General features: G+C 33.2%; 4 protein-coding genes and 1 non-coding gene across 5 annotated transcripts; 3 read left to right on the top strand and 2 right to left on the bottom strand.

The window, feature by feature from the left end:
• Positions 1-334: 334 nt before the first annotated feature.
• cgd6_2090 (CpCOWP1, oocyst wall protein with type I and type II cysteine-rich repeats) lies at positions 335-5,224 on the top strand (the record flags this gene model as incomplete). Its single annotated transcript, XM_627569.1, has 1 exon — positions 335-5,224. A coding segment is annotated over one exon (4,890 nt), but the record flags the coding sequence as incomplete, so codon positions are not given.
• Positions 5,225-5,362: 138 nt separating this feature from the next.
• cgd6_2085 lies at positions 5,363-5,436 on the bottom strand (the record flags this gene model as incomplete). The annotated part of the gene is made up of 1 exon: positions 5,363-5,436. It is a non-coding gene; the product is annotated as a tRNA-Leu (tRNA).
• Positions 5,437-5,748: 312 nt separating this feature from the next.
• Positions 5,749-10,515, top strand: cgd6_2080 (Kem1p-like 5'-3' exonuclease; the record flags this gene model as incomplete). Its single annotated transcript, XM_627568.1, has 1 exon — positions 5,749-10,515. The coding sequence occupies one exon, from the start codon at positions 5,749-5,751 to the stop codon at positions 10,513-10,515; it is 4,767 nt and encodes a 1,588-aa protein (XP_627568.1).
• Positions 10,516-11,089: 574 nt separating this feature from the next.
• cgd6_2070 (adaptin AP complex subunit alpha; ARM repeats) lies at positions 11,090-14,410 on the top strand (the record flags this gene model as incomplete). Its single annotated transcript, XM_627567.1, has 1 exon — positions 11,090-14,410. A coding segment is annotated over one exon (3,321 nt), but the record flags the coding sequence as incomplete, so codon positions are not given.
• Positions 14,411-14,429: 19 nt separating this feature from the next.
• cgd6_2060 (cdc39p protein-like; C-terminal Not1, CCR4-Not complex component; Not1) lies at positions 14,430-22,424 on the bottom strand (the record flags this gene model as incomplete). Its single annotated transcript, XM_627566.1, has 1 exon — positions 14,430-22,424. One exon carries the CDS (start codon positions 22,422-22,424, stop codon positions 14,430-14,432), a length of 7,995 nt encoding a protein of 2,664 aa, XP_627566.1.
• Between the last annotated feature and the right edge of the window lie 318 nt (positions 22,425-22,742).

Here is a 22,742-nt window from a genome sequence, read left to right as displayed (position 1 = left end):
AATGTAATCCATCTCTGAAAATTGCGCCCAAAAAATTGATTGGTTTTATCCAATAAATTTACAATCCGATCAAAAATTATTGAAAAAACACATTCCAACGAAAGTTCAATATTTTAATTTATTGCAAAGCGATAGTTTATTATCATATGTTTCTTTAAAACAATTTAGATTAAACTCTAATATGAGCACTCACGAATTTGTGTAAATTGTATCGTATATGCGTTAGGTGTATCCTCGAATTATTGTTTTTCCTCAATCAACAATTTTTTACCTAATAATTTCAATTACTATTTGAATATCTGCCCTAATTTAATTATTAGGTCAATTTCATTAAATAGTTTTTTCTTTTATTATGAAACGTATTTTATTATTGTCGTTTATTATTGGTGCATTTGGTGCGCCTCAGGTTAAACCCAACATTCCTGGTGTAGCTTCCCCTTTGCCACACACAAAAGGCCAGGTACCTACGTATGTTGAAACTCCGCTAGAAAGCTGCCCTCCAGGGTATTTAATGGAGAATGGAGTTTGTGTCCAACGTATCCAGGTTCCTCCTATGCCTTTCTGTCAGGAACCAGCAATCTATCACGAGGGGCATTGTTTAATAGTAACAGCACCACTAAAGCAATGTCCACCAGGATACGAAATATCAGGAAAGCAATGTACTGCTACTAAAACCGCTTCTCAACAACCATCTTGTCCTCCAGGTACTACATTACATGGAACAGAGTGTATCTCTAAACATATGATAGATACAGTATGTCCCCCTGGTTTCGTAGATAATGGAAGAGATTGTGTTGCATTCACTATGCCTGAAAAATCATGTCCCCCAGGATTCGTTTTTTCTGGAAAACAATGTGTTCAATCAGACACAGCTCCTCCTAATCCAGAATGTCCTCCAGGCACTATACTGGAGAATGGCACATGTAAATTAATTCAACAAATTGATACCGTTTGTCCTTCTGGTTTTGTTGAAGAAGGAAATAGATGTGTTCAATATCTCCCTGCAAATAAAATCTGTCCTCCTGGATTCAATTTGTCAGGACAACAATGTATGGCACCAGAATCAGCTGAATTAGAATCGACATGCCCACCTAATTCAATATTTGAAAATGGAAAATGTAAAGTGATTAAAAATATTGATATGGTCTGCCCACCAGGATATACAGACTCAGGAGATGATTGTGTACTATATGTAGCTCCTGCAAAGGAATGCCCACCAAATTTCATTTTACAAGGCCTCCAATGTATACAAACTAGTTCTGCTCCAACTCAACCTGTCTGCCCTCCAGGTACAGTATTACAAGATAATGCCTGTATTTCAGTCCAAGCAATCGATGCTATCTGTCCACCAGAATTTTTAGACAATGGAAAAGATTGTGTAAAATATTCTCCAGTCACAAAGGAATGCCCACCCGGGTTTACATTGAGTGGGAACAGGTGCGTTCAAATGGTAAATGCTCCCATGGAATTCGAATGCCCACCAGGTACAATTTTAAAAGATGATCAATGTCAATCGATAGAAAGAGTTGATACAATTTGTCCACCAGGGTTTGTAGATAATGGCGAAGATTGTGTCCAATTTTCTGCACCAGAGAAAATTTGCCCCCAAGGATTTTCTCTTTCCGGAAAACAATGTGTTAAAACAGAATCTGCTCCAAGATTAACAGAATGCCCACCAGGTACAACCTTGGAAAATAACAGTTGTATTTCATATGAACTAGAAGATGCCATTTGTCCACCTGGATATCTCGACAATGGATCAGACTGTGTTCAGTTTTCTCAACCAGAAAAGGAGTGTCCAACAGGTTTTGTATTAATTGGAAAACAATGTACCCAAACTACTCAAGCTCCACCACAACCAGAGTGTCCTCCAGGTACAAACCTGGTAAATGGACAATGCCAAAAAGTTGAAAGGATAAATATGGTATGTCCAACTGGTTTTATTGATAATGGTACAAATTGTGCTTCTTTCTCCGCACCAAACAGAGAATGCCCACCTGGATATACACTTTCTGGATCCCAATGCGAGCAAATAAAAGAAGCACCTCCTGTTTCAGAATGTCCACCAGGATATAAACTTCAAGGAAATCAATGTACTGCACTAAAAATGATCGATGCTATCTGCCCAGATGGATTTTTACCAAATGGAGACGATTGTATCCAATTTTCTCCTGCTTCAACTGTATGTCCTACTGGATTCACTCTACAAAATCAACAGTGTGTTCAAACAACTACCTCACCAAAAACACCAGAATGTCCTCCAGGTTCTGCGTTGGATGGAGACTCGTGCACAAGACTTGTTCCCGGGGCTCTTCAATACGTTTGTCCTGTTGGTACTAGAGAGGGGGACGTTTGCGTAGAGAGATCGATTAGTTCGCCTGTTTTGGAATGCCCACCTGGTTATTCATTGGAAACAGGTAAACAATGTGTTAGAAGAAGCCAATATGACTGTTCAGTAACAACTTATGTTACAGAGTGTAAAACACCTGATGTTAAAGCACTAAGAAGATTAGCAGCTGCAAAAGAAACATCAACAGTTTATGAAACATCTGAGATACAAAATCCAGGACATCATCATGGTCATTCTCATGGGCATTCACATTCACAAGTTATACCAATTCAAACCCAGAATATACATACACAACATCATAAAGAGGCTCCAAGGCCAATTTGTGAAGATGTTCCAAAAATTACCCCAAAAACTTGTACAAAAGCTGATTCTGTCCCAGCTGTGCCTATTTGCGAGAACAATGCTGAACTTGTAGGAAAAGAATGTGTATTAACAAATTACTACCCATTAGAAGCAATTTGTCAAGATGGAACAAGATCAAAAGAGTGTGCTAAGTTTGTAAAAACTCCACCTACTTTAAAATGTCCGCCAGGTTCTGTAGATGTAGGATCTCAATGTCAAGTTAACAAATATTCACCATATGATCTTGCATGCCCTGCAGGATATGCATTGGTTGGAGACAAATGCGCTACCACAAGAGAAAAAGTTTGCCCGAATGAAAGTTGCCAAAGAGTTGTAACTGCGCCTGTTTCTTTAACTTGTCCCCCTGGATATCACCAAATAGATGAAGTTATGAATATTTCTGCTCATCCACACCACAGACACTTAGCTGGGGTTCAATCTACTTCTCAAAAGGGATATTCTCATGGACATAAATATACTCCTGTAATTTCTCAGCCACCACAACCAGTTCCAGTTGTTGCTCCTATTCAGCAAATGAAATGCATCCATGCAGACCATGCTCCATATAATCTTATCTGTCCTGTTGGATCAAGACTTGTAGCGGATAAATGTGTTACATATTCGGATAAAATATGTCCAAATGGTAATTGCGAGCGTATATATAATGAGCCTGCTGAATTAGTATGCCCTCCAGGATTCTCATCATCTAAACCAATTCAGCCAATAAGCCATTCTCATATTAACCATCCAAATGTTTCTGTTCCCGTCCAACCACAAACTATTAACCAACCACAAGTAATTCAACAAAGACAAGTAAATTATCAGCCACAAGTAATTCATCAAACACAGGAAATTTTAACAACTTATCCAACTCCAGTTTACCAAACCGGCACAATTTATCAAGGACATCATCATCATCATCATCATCATCACAGAAATCTAGCTTCCCCTGAGTGCATTAAGACAATTTCAGTACCTTATATTTTAAAATGCGAATCTCCATTTATTTTAGATGGCGACAAATGTATCGAAAAAACAGAAAAAATTTGTCTACAAGGTGACTGCAGAAAACAAGTCGTCGTTCCACCAACTCTTTCATGTCCACAAGGTTACAGAAATGCCAACGGAATTCAAACAGCAATTTCAAGCAAGCATACCGCCGGAACACATCATTATTCAACACCTTCAGCAGAATGTGTTAGAACTATTTTTGAAGAGTATAGTTTAGTATGTTCATCAGGGTTCGTGTTATTAGGGGATAGATGTGCATTGTTTACAAATAAAATCTGTCCAAATGGTAACTGCGAGAGATTGATAAGTAAACCTGCCAATATGGTATGCCCACCTGGATTTACTAGACCACAATCAAATCATCATTCAGATCATGCAGGACATGGACATGGACATGGAAACCAGTTATTACAAGAGTGTACAAAACAAATATATACACCTTATGACCTTTCTTGTCCAGATAATTATTCAATAATCGGAGATAAATGCGCGATCCATACTGTTAAAGTTTGCCCAGATGGAAACTGCGAACAACTCATTCGTTCACCACCAACGATGGAGTGCCCACCTGGATATTATAGACCTCAGGCTGGTGTTGCAATCAGATCCCATGGTCATAAAGCCAGTGGAGCAAGTCAATGTATGAGAAATGTTTATGAGCCATATGCACTACAATGTCCAGATGGATTCAGATTATTGGGAGATATGTGCCAACAATCAACAGCAAAGGTTTGTCCAAACAACAATTGTGAAAGAATCAGTTATATACCACCAATTCTCTCTTGTCCTCAAAACTTTGAGAGAAGTGGACAGAGGTGTATTGCTAATGAATATGCAGATTATGAATTGGCATGCCCACCTGGATTAATAGTTATCAGCGATAAGTGCGCAAAATATGCAGATAAAGTCTGTCCAAATGGCGATTGCGAGAGAATAAGAACATTCCCACCAGAGCTTGTTTGCCCACCGGGTTACACAATGGAGGCTGGAGTTGCCCAAGGAACCAGAAGGTCTTTAGGAACAGCTTCAAATCATCCACATCATAGTTCTGGACATCATCACGCTCTAGGACATCATCATCATCATCATGCAGTTACTCAGGAAGTAAGCATTGTGAGGACAACTGTTTGTTCAAGAGAAGTTTTTGCTCCATATTCATTAAGCTGTACAGCTGATAGTCAACTATTGGGTGATAGATGCGCAAGATTCGCACCTAAGGTGTGCCCATCCGGTGGTTGTGAAAAGATAGAATCTACACCAGTAGTTTCCAGTTGTCCATCTGGGTATGTTACCGATCAAGATGGCACATGCTATATTGTTGAATATGCTCCATTCTCATTAACATGCAATGATCCATATACTTTGTTTGACAATAAGGAGTGCGTTTTGGTAACAAAACCAGATAGTAGATGCCCAGACAATACAGAAAAAACTAGTACAGGTTGCGTCAAGAAAGTTATAACGACCCCAATTGTGTCATATGAAACAACATGTATTGGGCCAACTTGTAACGCTGCATAAATCTGAATTTCAATGAATAATAATTTTATTATCGCTAAAAACATCTATTATCAAAAAATTATCTAGAAAAGGCCAAACTACTTTGATAGTTTAATCTGATAGAATTTTAACTTTTCTTTGTTTTCCAGTGTCAAAAAGTGATGGGAACGGGATTCGAACCCGCGAAAACTAGCACCTCGAACTAGCGCCTTAGACCGCTCGGCCATCCCACCTCTACAACTCCGAGTTTCGTTTGCCAAGTCGCTTTCTTACATAGAAAAGGGTTTCATATATTCAATGTGTTTCTTATTTCATACTTAAGAGGATTAATAATTTCTAAAATCTATTCTATTAAAAAATGTTAAAATTTTATTAAAATACAACTAAAAGATGGTATTGTATCTAACGTTCTTAGATTTTTAGCATATTCTTATTTTGATCGTTTTTGAGTTGATCTAAGAAAAAAAATCAATTAGACAGAAATTTGATTTGGCGGGAGGATTTAATTTTTTTCTTTTAAGTTATTTATAAATGTTAGTTTCAAAATGGGAATCTCGAGATTCTATAGATGGATATCAGAAAGGTATCCTCAAATTAATGAGGAAATATCAGATGGAATTATACCACCATTTGATAATTTATATTTGGATGTAAATGGAATTGCTCACAATAGTGTGAATTCTAGTGAAATGCGCACTCCAAGTAATGGGATTAATTTATCTGAAAAAGGGTCTCCAGAAATTTGGGCTGCTATTTTTAGATATATAAATAAGTTGGTATACATAGCTAAACCTAGGAAATTACTTTATATTGCAGTTGATGGGGTTGCTCCTAGAGCTAAAATGAATCAACAAAGAAGTAGAAGATTTAGGTCTGCAAGGGATTCAGAGTTTCTAAAGAAAATGGAGAAAAATAATTCTATTGATACAACACAAAATAACGTTTTTGATTCGAATTGTATAACTCCTGGTACGACTTTTATGCATGAGTTGCGGAGACAACTGGAATTTTTTATTTACCATCAAATACATACTGATCCATTATGGAAACATTTAGAAGTTGTTTTAAGTGGAGCTGACGTACCTGGTGAAGGCGAACATAAAATAATGGATTTCATACGTTGTATTAAATCCCAAAGAGACTATAATAACAACACGACTCATTGCTTGTATGGCCTTGATGCTGATTTGATAATGCTTTCTCTTGCTTCTCATGAACCACATTTTTCTTTGTTGAGGGAAGAAATAAAATTTTCAAGTTCAAGAAATTATGAGAGTAGAACGGTTTGCACAAAGGAAAGGTTTCAATTTCTGCATATCTCTATTTTAAGAGATTATATTATAAATGATTTAAATCCTAGAAATTTAAGTGTTGAGGAGTTAAATTTATGTTTCGGATACAAGTTTGGACTGAAAAATGATTCACAGGATCAAATTAGTATTTTCGATAACGTTTTAATAGATGGAGAACGCCTTATTGACGATTTTATTATCTTAGGCTTCATTGTTGGAAATGATTTTCTCCCTCATATCCCATTCCACACTGTTGATCAAGGACTAGCAAGGATAATAAGTAGTTATAGAAAGTATTTGGCTCATTTTTTTTTAATGAAGTTGAGTAGTTCTCCATGGATACTCGAAGATTGTGGTAGAATCAATTATGTAAATTTGTTACGGTTTCTAATTTGGCATATTATTTCGGAGAAAGAAGAAGCTGAAAAACGTATTTCTAATCCAGATTATTGGAAAAAGGTAATCCCAGACCAAAACAAAATTAGTTCAGATTCAATAGGTGTTCCAAGGTTTATGAAATCAGACTCTATAGAACAAGATAAATTTAGGGCAAAGTGGCAAGAAACTAGACCCGAAAATTTTGAAGTTATGCGTTGGAGATATTACTTTGTAAAAATGGCAATAAATATCGATAAGTTTTTCCCAGAAAATTCAAATGTTCAAAATCAAGCAAATATTAAATCTAACACGAATTCCAATAGGATAACAACTAATTCTATTGAAGATATTGTTTTTTGTTACCTTGAGGGTTTGCAATGGGTCAGCTATTATTATTTTAGAGGTGTTCCTTCATGGAGATGGTATTACCCTTATAGGTATGCGCCATTTGCATGTGATATTGCCATTATTTTAAGTTGTTGGCTACAAAATAAGAGTATTTCAACATTGAGTAGAGATGATATTGTTAAATATGGTTCTTCTAAATTGATGTTTGTTCACACAATGTATTCGGAGGAAATCGAGCTTAATGGGTTAGCATTTCGGTTTATTAAAGGAAATCCATTGCAACCGTTTGAGCAACTAATGGGGGTTCTTCCTTCAAATAGCAAGGATCTTTTACCAAAGCCATTTAGGAAGCTGTTTACTAATCCAAACTCACCATTATTGAGTTTTTATCCGGCTAACTTTGAAGTTGATATGGAAGGCGTCAAGGTTCCTTGGGGTGGCGTAACATTAATTCCTTTTATTGATGAGTTCCTTCTATTGGATTCAATTACATATGTTCTTTCAAAATGTGGTTTTTATGACTCTGATTTTAGAAATTTTGAAATCAAAATAAAGACTAATTTTGAATATGAACTGAAAAATCGGTATAAATTTTATTTAAGTACAAGTGAATTAGAAAATTTAATTGATGCTAATACAAATACTCATTCATCAATTATCAATAGTTCGGAGTTTTTAGATACCGAAGATAAAGCCAGAAATCAGGAAGGGAGACCATTTATTTTCTATTTGGATAACTATGCATTTCCTACTCCTAAAATTGAAAGCACAGTGAAATTATACTTACCTTCCATTACTAACTCGAAGGTAGTTTCAAAATCGTTTTATCATCCGGCATTCCCTGACGGTGTATCAAACTTCCCTAATTATTTACTAGATAATACAATATTACCTTTCGATTGGTTCCCAAACCTTTGCAGAATTCCTTATAGAATTTATTATAGTTCTGGGATAAGTGTTTTTGGGACTGAAAGTAGTAATGAATCAATTTTTTCCTCAATATCTTCATCTCATATTTCAAAGGAGTTTTTAAATAATCTCTTTCTACCTTCCATTAATACAAGAAATCCAGGTATAAGAATATTGGTTGACTATCCTAGAATGAAGGTTGCTGAGCTTGTTTCAATAAAAACTTTGAGATATATTCTAAGACCGAAGCTGCTGACAAAACCTATTATTGAACCTAACAACAATCCTAAAGAGTTTATTCGTTTATTATTTAATGAAAATTCACTTCTAAAGAAACGAGGAATTGTTCTTTCCCCCTCAAATTCAATGAATATTGATGAAGAATTGCTTTCCATTTCAAAGTTGGTTAATTGCAAAGAAGTTTTAGACTTGAAAGATTTTGATGCTGAACTGAAGGATATATCTGATCCAGTAAATTGTCTTGTTGAGGCTAGAGTTGCTGAGAGCAGTTACATTACTGAGAGTGGCAAGGTTGAATTTAACTTCTCAAAAATATCAAAACACTATTTGCTACCACTAATATTATTGTATTCAGATTTAAAAGAGAGTGAGGCTGAACGTTTTAAGCAGATTAGTAAAATAAATTTAGGTGAAAAGCTCCTTTGCATTAATAAACAAAATCCAAACTATGGATATATCGGCACAATTGTAGATGAAGCTCAAAGATTAGTACTATTTCGAATTCCAAAAAACAAGAATAAAGTGGAACAACTTCAAAAGAGAATTTTTGAATATGCTTTGGAAGACTTATCTTCAATACAATGGTTTTCTATTGAGGATGTTGCAAAAATAATATACAAACCCTTGTTAAATTGCTTAAACACAAAATGCGGATTAGATGCTACTAAATCACTTGAGTATATGCGCTTTTCAACCTTATTTCTTAAGAAACTAATTATTGGTCCAATTCAAGTGAAGTGCAACGATAGTACTTTGCAAGAAATATCGATGAATCTTTTTAAATTTGAAAATAAATTAAAAAATAAGCTTTATTTACCTTTATATAGTAAATTCGTAGATGAAAATTCATTTATTACATCATCGAATACTAATGTGGAACTTGGGACTCCTATTGTTAGCAACGAAGCAATAAAATCAATATTAGAATATTTAGACCTTTTCCCTTGTTTTGTTTTGGCTATTTTTAAAAGTTTGGTATTATTGGACCAGGGAGAGTTAGATGAACACATAATAAATTCTGAAGGAAAAAATATTTGCTCAAACACATTTAATATTGACAATAACAATGAAAAGGTTGAAAACGTATTTAACTTAAAGAAAATACATGTCAAGGATATTTTCTCGGATTTGATTGATTCAAAAGATCAAGACTTCAAATTTAATGTAATGATAAAGATAATTAAGGGTAAATTATATAGAAATTTACCATTTTTATCTTCACGTTCTAATTCAGCAACAATGCTTCCTTCAACAATTTCTAGATTGGAAAGACTAATTCTAAATTCACAAATCGAGACAAATGATAAATATATAGATTTGTCGAAATTATGTAGGAATGAGCATTTTTATCAGTCAGAGAATCAGTTTAACTCTGGCATAAATAAATTAATTTCAAGATTTGGGTACCCTTTGGGGACTAGGGTAGTTTATATAAATACAAATGATGGATTGTTGCCCTTTGGAACAGTTGGAACAGTTGTATCTGTATGCTGTGGAGTAAAAGTTAACAAGGAATATTATCCGTCAACAATTATTGATATTTTGTTGGATGAAACTCAAATTAATGCAAACAATTTAAACGGTATGTGCTCTAAATTAAGAGGCATTAGTGTTAAATCTTCAGAGTGTATTCCTTTGCTACCATGTATTCAAAATCTTAAAGATGAAAATCATTTAGAAATAATAAGTAAACAAATATTAAACTTTGATTTGCAGTTTAATAATAAAGCGGAAAAAAGCAAAAAAAAATGTGATAATTATAGTTATTATTGGCTGAAAAATCAAAATAGCAGTTTAAAGCAAATGGGAAAGAAAGAAATATCAATCACAGATAAACAAAATAGCTCTGAAGTAAATAATAATAATAATAATAATTGTAATGACTCAGATTTAAGATGCCGAAAGACGAAGAATAAAACTGAAATAAGACATATTAATTCAAATGAGCATCCCTTAGCTGTTGAATTAAAGTCATTGCTGTCAATTAATATCAATAAAAAGAAAAATGGGCTAGACTACCTAAATTCAAGAAACATAGAGAATAAGATAAAAAAGAATGATGAAATCTCCAACGTACCAGAATGCGAAAAAAAAATTGAAGATTCGATGGAGTTTAAACTTAAACAGATATTAAAGATTACTTAGTTTTTATATATAAATTTAATTTGTTTTACATATATTATTCAAAAGATTAAATATAGAAATTAGAAGTAGTTATTATACTATTTATGATTCGATAAAGAAAATTAACAATTAGTTTAAAACTTGAAATCATAACCTTCAATGACATTCAGAAGTACTATTTATTATTATTTTTTGAATGAAAGCAAATCATTTTCAATATTTTATTTTCGATAAAAAATTCTTAGGACTAATCATGCTAAATAATTATTGTCAAAAAATTTCAAATAGAAAATGAATATAAATCTATGTATCAGTTAAATACTTGCTATAGAATAGTGAAATTACTAGACTATTTTTAAAGAAGGCAAAAAGTAACTAAATCACGCACAAAAAATAGGGTGTTTATCAAGTTACAGTGATTGAGTGAAATACAAATATTTGTAAAGAAATTCTATTTATTTAAATCTTTATCGATAATTTAATATATACATAAAGCATTTCTACCCGCAGTAAAAAAAAAAAAAAATGCTTTTATTACGGCCCTCACAAATTGGTGGTTGATCTAAAAGAGTATGGTGTTAATATAAATAAATAATATTCTCATATTCATTTGTATAAATATAATATGGAATTAGTTGAATATGAGATTTCTAATCTAAAATCTATTTTGGAGAAGACAGATGATAGCTCCAAAAAAGGTCCTCAATTATCTCTCAAGGATAAAGAAAAGATAATTTGGAGATTAGCATACATAAGCGTAATGGGGTATGAAATTGACTTTGGATGGCTTGAAATTTTAGAGTTGGTTAGCTCAAATATTTTCGAATTTAAGCAATGTGGTTATATCGCTGCTTCATTAATTTACAGGGGAAATTTAGAATTACTTAGATTATTAATAAATACAATAAAAAATGACTTAAATAATTGCTTTGAAGTATTAGTAGACAAAGAAAAAGGTTCTGATAAATCACGGAATTTTAGACAATTTTCAGTAGGAATAGGAAAAAATCATTCAGGTAAAAACATCGATATTAGAAAACAAAAAATCAAAAATTGCTTATTAGCATTGAATTTCATAGGGAATTCTCCAACTTTAGACTTTGCGGACAATCTTTTTATCGACATAAAGAAACTCGCAGAAATACCAGTTGAAAAACAACTTAATGACACAAATATTATCAGATCGAAGGCAATTTGTTGTTTAACGAAGTTATTTCAATGTTGCCCTGATCGGCTCAGGGCAAACGAGTGGGGTGAAAGACTATTATCATATTTCCAATTCGAAAGGAATGCTGACTGTCTAATTTCTCAATGCGTTTTTATAAAGAATAGTTTGAAGTATTATTTAAACACTGAGTACTTGGAACCAACAGAAAATGCCTACAAAAATTTAAATGAACAAGAAACAGATCATTCCGTATTAAGAGACGAAAGAGAAATAATCAACTCTAATTTAAATATTAAATTAGTAAAGATTTGGGAATTTATAGTTCCAAATTTAATATTTACGTTATCGAGAATTAGGTTATACAAAGAAATAAAAAATTGGAGATTTCATAAAATTCCAATGTTTTGGCTTCAGGTTAAATTAATAGAGATTTTAGAATTGTTCCCTGAAGTGATTAATGACTATTTTGTAAATTACAAGATGAATAAGATAATGGAAGACGTATTTTTTAATGCAATCCATGCAATTAAATCAGTAAATGAATGTAATTTAAGTTTTAGTTCTACCTTTGATGAAATTGAGTTTCTATGTATAATTGGTATTGCAATTGAGATGACAAAATATTTCAACAAGATTTGTAATCAAGAATTATCTGCTAATATTGGTCATTTAGTGGGGAAATTTATTGAAGGTTTACTATATGCGGATAACAAAGATTATATTTCTATTTCTATTTCACTAATTTTTGAATCGAAAACAAATAAGGCAATTCAAGAATTAGTAAAAAAAAATTTGGTTACATTGTTGAGATTTACATGCTCTTTTGATGAAGATACAACTTTGAATCTATTAAATATTTTTTCTTATATCTGCAACAAAAATAATTGGGTTTTTATTACAAAAGAAATTCTTAATGGAGTTCTTTACAAGTATATATTAAACCCTTATAAATTAAATATTGAAGAAATACATAACATACAAAAAGGTTCAAGTGATTGTTTTTTTCCAGAAAAGACAAAAACATTATTGGAAGAGATAATTTTATCAGTTTGCTATACAATTAGAAGATTTTCAAACAAAAATGAAGTTTCATATAAGACAATTAATGTATTATTTCAAACTCTCGAGAAGTCTTTCTGTAACCCAAATCCAGGATTTGAAATTACAGAAAATACTCTTTTTCAGATAACAGATATTCTATTTGATTCTAAATTGAAAATTGAATGCACTGATTTAATGGAGAAAGTGAATGAATCACTTGGAAATGATATAAGTACTCAAAAATATGTAGCAATAAAATCATATAAATTATTAAATAAATTAAAAAATCGAAGAGATAATTTCAACCCAAGATCTGGAATAAGATGGTTATGTTTTATTTTAGGTGAATATGGAAAGCTGATATCAAGTAAAGTATCAATTATTAAGCAAGTTGAAATATTGTTGATTATTCATGATATATTAACTATCGATTCTGAAGATGATCATATTCCACTATTAAAAAGTACTATTTTACTTTCTTTTACGAAGCTTTATTGTAACTCTGATCATGAGACCCAAAATCGAATCTACGAAATTCTGAAAATCGGTGTTGGAAACAGAGGTAATTGTATAGGCTCACCCGAATTTTTAAATGCAATTGTTGCAAATACACAATATAGTGTTACCCCTATAAATGGGAATATAACTCCGGTAAACATACCATCAGAAAATAATTCAGCTTTGAGATATAGAGATCAGTTATTGGATGGAGTATTTAATCACAAAAAAAATAGCCTTTTAATACCCAACCAATCAAATAAATATGGCGATGATGGATATTGCAGTAGAAATACCTGGCTTTCCTTATGTCTATCAAATAAAGGAAGTTTATATAATTTTAGCCTATTATCAATTGGATTTTCAAACGGGAGCTTTAAATATTCCTCTGGAGAGTCAACAATTATTGTGAAATTGGGGAAAAATGAGAAGAATAGGATATTTAACATAGAGCGTATTTCTACTTTTTGCGAGGAGAAAAAATTGTCTGTAAAAAGTTCTAATAATTCATTTCCAAATATATTTGATTCTACATCGCAAAACCTTCATGTTGAAGTTTTCAGTGAAACTAATAAAGGTTTTGATAATGAAGGAAAATTTGAGCAAAGGATTAATTTAATTTGCAATGGCCCTTATTTGAATCCTCCAATGATTTCACTACTAATAAGAGCTTTCTCAAATACAAAAGATGAAGTTTCGGAAATAAATGAACAAATGGAAGAAATTAACACAGATAGTAATTATTCAAAGCTTATTTGTATAAATTTTAGGCTTCCAGTAATACTTACAAACTTTATGGCTCCAACTAAAAAAATGGGCAAGAAAGAGTTTGGAAATTTTTGGGAAAAACTCACTCAATCTTCAGTGAAAGGGATCTTAGGGATTTCTTCTCTCGAAATTCCAATCTTTCTACAACTGCTAAACTTTTGCGTATATAGTGTGATGGATAGTATTGACGATCCAAGCGTTTCAACTCCAATGATTTATGGAGGAACATCCACTTTGTATCTGTCTAATCGCAAAAGAATACCTTGCATGTTTAAAATAATACCTTGTAATGAACACAGCGAATCTTTTAGAGAAGACAAGATTCATGATAATGGAAAAAATGAAGAGCCGGTTGAAATTAGGGTAAGATCAAGTTCACTAATTGTTGCAAAAATATTAAAACAAATAATATCAACATATATATTATCTAACTCTAATTAAATAGCTTAATAAATAAAACTTATGTATGGTTCACCAAATTCGTTTTATTAGGGGCTTGACCTAAACAAGTTTGAGCAACAGACTGAAAGAGCTTCTCAACCTCCGGAGCCAGATGCACAAATGAACAGCTCCAAAATGCGTATTTTGGATTCTTAATCAACTCAATAAATGTTATTAGAAGACCCCATGGATGTGGCCTGTGCACGATAAGCCTTTCTAGAAGTATCCTTGTGATTTGTTCTTGCACAATAGAGTCATTGCTTTTGGAAAACAACCATAAAATAAGTGAGCTAAAGTAGTATGTGTAAGAATTAGGATATCCAAGAAAATTTGTCATTGCAGATATGAGGACAAAACGCCCTTCCATATCCAGGTCCTTACAAAGAAATAGAATTATTGAAAGGGACGGATCTTCAAAAGTTTCTAATTGATCACTTTTTATGTTTGGTGTTTGATCCAGTTTCGATGCAGATTCAATCGAGTTAGTTGATGGATCAGAATTAAAGATATTAAATATCCCATTATGAGAACCGTCAATGCTTGAATTAGATTCATTTCCATTCGGGAGGTATATCCCAATATAAAGCAATAAACCTGTTATTATCGGGAAAGAGTATTTAGTACCACATTTAAGTGCTTCATCCCTTGGCATTTTGATAGTTTCTGTTATGAGGGGAAGGATTGATGCATCTCTAGTAATCCAGAATTTATCTATATTTACCTTTAGATCCTTGTATAGAATGTAAGCACCATAATTTGCAATCATTCTGGGTATTAGCTTCATTTCGGGAAGATTTCCAATTTTCAAGGTGGGTAAAAATGGATCAGGCAGTTTCATATTTCTTGGGAATGCGGATAAGATTAGGTTTCTAATTTGTATGCAGTTAACAGGCAGGACATCGCAGAAACTGCAACTGTAGTCACAAAGGAACTCAGGAAAGTCGTGTAGTAATACCAGAAGGATACGGAGTAGCGCACCATAAATTGTCTTAATGTTACTTGATAGCTGTACACTTCTCAAGAATGGCGATATAAAAATGAAGATTTGCAATAATAGAGCTTGATAAGGTTGCCAACCTTTTACATGGCGTAGTAGGTACGGGAAGAATCGGTTACTTGAGATAATCTGGATCCAAGAATATGCAAATCCGGGGACTCTATTAGGATTTAAATATTGAAGGTGATGAACTACACTTAGAATGCAGGTAAAGTGTATCATTTCAGTATTGAATCCTATACTTTCATATTCTTGTAACAAAGAGTAAAAAATCCTATAATATGGCCTTTGATTAAAGCCATGTGACTCTGCATCTTTATGAATAACTCTAGTAAGTATTGAAAGAAATTTGTGAGTTATTACTACTGCAGCCATTTGCTGTGGATCTACATACCTTGCCATAGTTGTAATCAATCTAACCAATGAATCTATCGGGAACGGATCCATATTATTACGTGAGTCATTTGCATTTTCCGAAATAGAGTTATTCAAGGCGTCTGAGTCACTGCTATTGTGATTTAAGCTTAAATAGATTGCTCTCTCAATACAAGCAGTAAATAATTTTTCTGTAGTGTCATCCATTCTTAGTAGACCTTGCCTAGAAAGCCTTTGAAGAAATAAATTTCTGTATGGATTATTACGCTCGGAACCTCCAACTCCATTAAAAATTGTTATTCTCAATAGCAATATCCACTCATCAAAAATCGTGTTGATTCCTTTCGAAATATCAGGAGGTGGTTTAATAGGAGTAGGTAACGCAATATATCTCGGGTTCAATATTGTATCCAAATTACACTGAATTACTGAGTAAAAGTTCAAAATCTCTGGACATTGGTCACCTATCCACATTTCATGAAACTTAATTGACTTGTTGGATTCCAATTCCAATAGAATACTTTCTACTTTATTCTTAAGTTCTCCAAGATTAGTTGTATAAGAGTATGGCTTATAATAAAGCCCTGGTAGCACTATTGGTATTGCAGAAAAATTACTGTTTTGGAAGGCTACACTGTTATTTGATAATCGATTCAAGTTTTTAGTAGCGCTTGGTAACTTCTTAGTAATTGGGTAGTGCCAATCTTCAATACTTCTGAAAAACAGTTTGTAAATAAACTCGACAATTCTCAAACATCTACTATTTCCACCGATTGCTGGATTAGAGTCATTAAGCGTAGAAATTGCAGTTTCTAAAATGTTTGATAGAGAAACATCAAGTTCATCTGAGGAGATAAGATCATATCTTAATGCACCAATTACAATATCAACGGAATATTTTGGATCCTCTATAGTGTAAATAAACCATCCTATTGCCTCTTTCCTAAGCTTCAGCCAAAATTTTGAGCTATAATACGAAATTTGATTACATAGCGCCAGAAATACCTCGATATGTAACAAAGCTGCATCGAAACCAAGTGAAGAGGCAATACATCTACTCGAGGGAAGTATACCTGTTGTACTCTGCTGAAAGGCGGCGCCTGCATCAAAAAGTGTTTTAAACAATTTTTGAGAGATCCCAATCAAAACATCTTCTCTTTGTGACGCAGATTTTCCAATAGAATATAATACTCTGCATAAATAAAATAAAATGTGGTCAGATTGGAGAGAAGATAACACAGAAAGAACTGGATGTGCGGTTGATTTCGGAGTATATGTAAAAATATTAGACCCGAGAGGTTTTGAGTATATATTCTGGTTAACAGACATTCCTTCGCTTAAATTATTGCTTACTGGAGGAATCAGCTGTTTAGAGAAAATCGGAGGATATAGGGCAATCTCGCGTATTACATCCTTTATTTGACCCAAACATTCGTCAACACGCATCATTAGAGGCAGATATGCCAATTCAAAAACAAGAGGCACCCTTACAGGTTCCGGAGGTTGTACAATAGTTGAAGGCGAGGTATTCATTTGAGAATGATTAGAAGAAGGCATTTGGGAGCTTGTATTGTCACTCCTAACTGTATTGAAATTTTGGATACTTTCGGCTTGGTGTGAAAATTGAATTGCATTAGAATTATTCCATTGTTGGGTTTGGCTATTAAATTGGTCATTACTTCCATGCTGATATAGAGATGTTATTTGATTTGATTGTAAACTATTCTGTAGCTCATATTGGGTAACAGAATCCCTCCTTTCCAAATTTCTCATTAAGGTGAATTGTAAGAAATCTTTATAAAGCTGCAAATGTCTCATAGAATTATGTCTGTATTTTAAATTTTCAGGTAGTGATGACCAAAAAGTAGCGGAATTCTGAGTGTTCGGTCCTCCATAAAAGTCTGTATCAACGAATTGATGCCCGGTTTCTCTGGATTTCCTCCTTGCAATAATTCCTGGAGAGATAACTTCGTCTAGTTCTTCAATAGCTTTTTCAACCACGGCCTGTTCGATGATTTGGCAACCTAAATCAATATTATCACTGCAAATGACTTGGACAACTTGTTCAATTAATACATGGTCCTCACCATCTCTCGATGGTGTTGGGTGTAATACTTGTCTTAGTTGAGCAGTAAATGCAACTCTAAGGGGTTCACGACATGCTGCAATAGCCATAGAGCCAGATAAAGCGGCAACCATCAGATGGGCTGCTCTTTTATAGATGTTTTCATCAGCCTCAAAAGCAAATTCTTTACCGATAATTTCTTTAGTAGTAATTGCGGCAATTCTAACTGACCTTGGAATCACAACCTGTAGTATTTCTCTTATTGATCTGTCTAAAGCTAGCGGTACCAAAGGTCTGAGCGATGGTTGTATCTGAAATAATACAATAGAAGGAGAAATTAGTACTTTGTTGGCCCAAAATTGTATGTCGGATGATGGTATCTGCTGTGGAGTTTGTTGATGCATCATTTGGGATGAATGATTAGGTGGCATGAAGGTCGAAGCAAGTTGTGCATCTCCAATATTTGCACTTAGTTGATATAAGCCAGCAGATTGGTTTAAAGAGCTGTTAATTACATTATTTGTAATATTTGGGCGCTCAAATGAGCTTCCTAAAGTTATGTGAGAATTATGCTCTGTCTGGGTCTTTGGATAAATATTATGACCTCTTTGTTTTTCGCCCAGAGCCTTATGCTCAGTATAGTCCGTATGGCTGCTCAAACCTAGGTAGTTTGACTTACCAACATAATCATCTAGATTAAGCTCCAGTTGCTTAAATAAAAGTTCTACCTCGAACATATGAGAGTTTGAATTATTCGCAAGCGAATGAATTTCGGCTAGTGCATATAAAATATTGTTTGTCCAAGGGTTTGGCGGATAATAGTAACCTCCTTTAACATTCTCCAATATTTTACAAATAAAAGGTAGGACAGAGGCTATGCAACCTCTAGAATAGCTATCTATAAGCAATTGTCTGGGATTTAGGTATTTGTGGATAATCGGACGGTTAATTCCTATTGTAATTTGCCCTAGCCAGTATCCTAAATGACGTAGTACATTTAAGAATGAGGAGACCTCATTCAATATACTTGCATATCGCAGCAAAGCCTTAATGCAGTCATAACTGGCAAGAGTAGTAATTTCAATGATGTTTATTTTACTTTCCTCATTTCCTTTATGAGTTAATGGAATATCCGACTCAGTTTTTTCCTCGAGCAGTAAATCTGAATTTTTTGGCATCAGTTTATCCAACTTAATTAAGAAGTTGATATATGTAGAATGGTTATTCTTTTCCTTAGATGCCCTATTCTTCACGAGATAAAACGCAAACCAATGACAATATTCCGGGTTTTTATTTAGAATATCAGCCATTTCGATAGCTTTAGTTTCGATGTTCGTGCTCGCAAGAGTATTACATATCGTGAAAATGTGTTCAATTACATTTTCGGAGGGAGTTACTAGTGCGTTTAATATTTCAGGATCATTCATTAATTTTTCTAAACTACCCAAGCCAAAGCCTTGAAGTTGATCAATTGTAATTCCAGTTGGAAGCACCTTCCTTTCTGAAAGATTTAAGGTTATAAAACTTCCAAGCTTGTCAATAGACATATTTGGTTTACAAGGACTTTCGCTAGTCTCCTTTTGTCTGAATTCAAAGTTAATCATCTCTGGGTGCACCTTTGAAATAAGACTCTCTGGTTTTGGTGGGATATCTAAGTTAAGAGACTCCATTACACTCCTTTCAATGTATAACTTATTCTTTAGATTTTCTGGAAGGATGGCAATACAAGACTCACAATAAGTAACATACGGTTCTATTGCATGTTTTAAATGTTGAGACATATTAATTATTGCAGAGAGAAATTGGGGGAAAGAAATAAATCTGTCTATAAACATTTCCATAGCAAATACTCCAAAACAAAACATTTTGGTCCAATGTCCTTTTCTAAGTGCTTCGATAATACATCGCAATACAAACACTAGTGCATTTCCAAATGAAATAAGTAGATCCTCTTTAACTAAAATCCCAAGAATTTCTGCAGTAATTTTAAGCTCTTGATTAGGATATTTAGGATAGGATCTACATTCATCAAATAACGTTTGAAGGAAAGTGTTGAAGATTTTAACATTTTTACCTGGGTGGTTTGAAAGAGAGTGCATTTTTTTTAATTCAACTGTTAATTCAGAGGTGTTAATTTCACCTGAATAACATTTTGTCAGAAAATCGTTGACATGATTGATTTCAAATCCATTTCCTTCATTTTCAGCCTCTATCAGTTCAGATTTACCATTAATTTTTGTGGAGTTTTTGTGTTCTGAATCGTTATTGGTGAATAAAGTTTGTGAAATATTATTAAGAGTTTTTTCATCTTTCTCATTTACGGAAGAATTCAACATAATTTCGGAGCTAACATCTTTAATAATAGAGCCCAAAGAGTTATTTTTATCTTGTAAATTATTTGTATCTTTAATCTTCTCAAATTCAAGTAAAGCATCATGAAGTTCAGATATAGGGGTGCTTTCATATCCTTTAATGCTTACTCCAAACTTCAAAATTGCTTCTTGAATCGCGAGAATAGAAGATGAGCTAATACGCCAACAGGAAAACTTGAATGAGGGAGTTTCAAGCGAAGAAATCCAGCATTCTTTAGGCTGATATAGTTGAGATGAACCTAAAGATAAATTTCTACGAACAACTCTTGCAGCAAAAACTTTAAAACTTGCAGCTTTATCAACCGCAAAGGAAGGTAATGATGTTCTTCTATTTACTAGAATAGTTTGAAGTTCAGCTGAAGCGTATGTCATGTATACAAGTCTGGCTCGGATATAGTCCATAATAGCAATAATAAATAGTGGAGTTTCAATATTTTTACCCTCTAGTTCTTCTTTAAATAGAGTAAAAAGGACATTAACAGCGCGAGAGCTAATTTCGTCACTTATACTAGAAGACAACCCCAATTCGGAATTTTGAGATATACTAATTCCAGAAAAAACAATATCGATACAAAGAAACCACCAATGATAATAGTCGATCGATTCATGAGAATATTCTGAATCTTTCAGTAAATCAAGCTTATCTCTAGACAAAATTTGAGATAAACAATCAGAAACATTCATTTTATAAAATTGAGGTAAGGTCTTCCATTCAGAGTCCAAGAACTCCCAAAGGTAGCTCCTCGAAAGGGAGTTCAACTTTGAAATTAGAAAAACAGATGAAATTCTGTAACAGAATGCAATTTGGCTGATAATATCTCTCATAAACTGGGATTGGCTATTATCATTCCTATGTTTCTCTGAAGAGGCGAAAATGATTTGCATAATCACTCCAAAACGAGGACCAATATCATATTCTTTTTCATGAGAAGTTGCAACTATTTTAGAAATAGGAAATAGAATAAACTCTTGAGCACTGTAAATTGCCATTTTAATCAACGAAACCTTCGTGACTTTATTATTTGGCACTAATATATCGAACGACTCACTTATCTTGTTAGCTAGGTCACTAGATACAGAAACGGCTTGTGGAAAATCATCATAAATTGCTCCAAGAGATGAGAGTAGGCCAATAGGCGAATATCTTGGAATCTCATAAAAAATAAGATGTTGAAGGAGTTCTAATAATCTCTGATTATTAATTCGATTATATATATTAATAATGACCCTTAGCAAATCATGACAAATTAATAATCCACATGAACCTTTAGTGTGAAAGATTCCAATCTTTGGTAATTTAGATTTAAATATATCGTCACAAGGGGTTCCGAGTAAACCATCTTTAATGAGTTCCAAAATGGATTCGTCTGATTCGAACATTGAAACAATCGAATTGTGAATCCTTGAGCTAGCATCTAATATAATTGAGTAATTACTCATATTCGTGTAGACTGAATCAAAATTTACTGCATTTTCTATTAATGTATCCTCTAATATATCATTTGAATAGTCCTTTTGATGCAAATTATAACTCCTATTATTTATTTCATAGCTTGTTTTACAGATTTTCAAAAGAAAAAGAGCTTGAATATCAGGATTCTTCCATTCTTTTAAAAAAGGGTCTAATTTATAATACAGTTCGTTACATTTTGGGTTATAAACTTTATTTTCATCCCTTCGATATGATTCACCTAAAAGTGAACAAAATAATTCGAAGCTTCCATCATTATCAGTTAGATCTAGTAAGTCACTTTTATCAATTATTTCGTCAATAATGTCATTCCAATTAGTATTAAATTGCTTATTCTTGGACTCTTGAATTTTCATTATCTTGTTCACTCCTTCCACAAAAACGGAAGAGTTCCAACCCAGCCTAATATCTTCTCTAGAACTTTGAACTAATAAATTTTGGTCATTTTTGTTATTACTCAGCTCGTTCCATCTTGCTCTAAGAACTTCAGAAAAATCATCGCTGCCTTTTTCTTTATACTTTGGATCCTTATTGTATTTCGATGTATCATTGAGCATATAAATGAATGAAGTGGCAATATCTCGTTTAAAGTTGCTTGAGTCGTTAATCCATCCTAGAAGAATCTCATCAAAGTTTTCTTGATTTGACGTGCTGCTTGGGCCAATTTCCTTTATTATTTCAAAAAGTTGCCGCTTGGGAATATCTTCTCCACAAGGGAGATTCTTTTCTACCATTGTGCGTTAATCTATACGCACTGCAAGAAATATCAGTTGAAAATTAAAGTGAAAATTTAACAATCTGGATTCCCTCAGTAATATTTTCTACATTTCCTGTAAATATAACCGCATTCTCGTCTCTAAAAATAGGCGCTGATAATTTGACATTTATTGATACGAATAATTTAGCTACAGGTAGTGAATGAATGCCCTAAACAAAAGTAAATTAAATCCATTGCTACGGAAATTCTAAACCTTAACAAAAATATTAAACCTCGCTGATTGTATCTCACTGGAATTGTAATATATAATGCCCTGAAAATACATATGTTATTA

Source organism: Cryptosporidium parvum, chromosome 6 (assembly GCF_000165345.1).
Source record: "Cryptosporidium parvum Iowa II chromosome 6, whole genome shotgun sequence".
NCBI classification, from domain to species: Eukaryota; Apicomplexa; class Conoidasida; order Eucoccidiorida; family Cryptosporidiidae; genus Cryptosporidium; species Cryptosporidium parvum.
The sequence above is the reverse complement of the archived record's forward strand: the minus strand, read 5'-3'. Positions and strand labels throughout refer to the sequence as shown.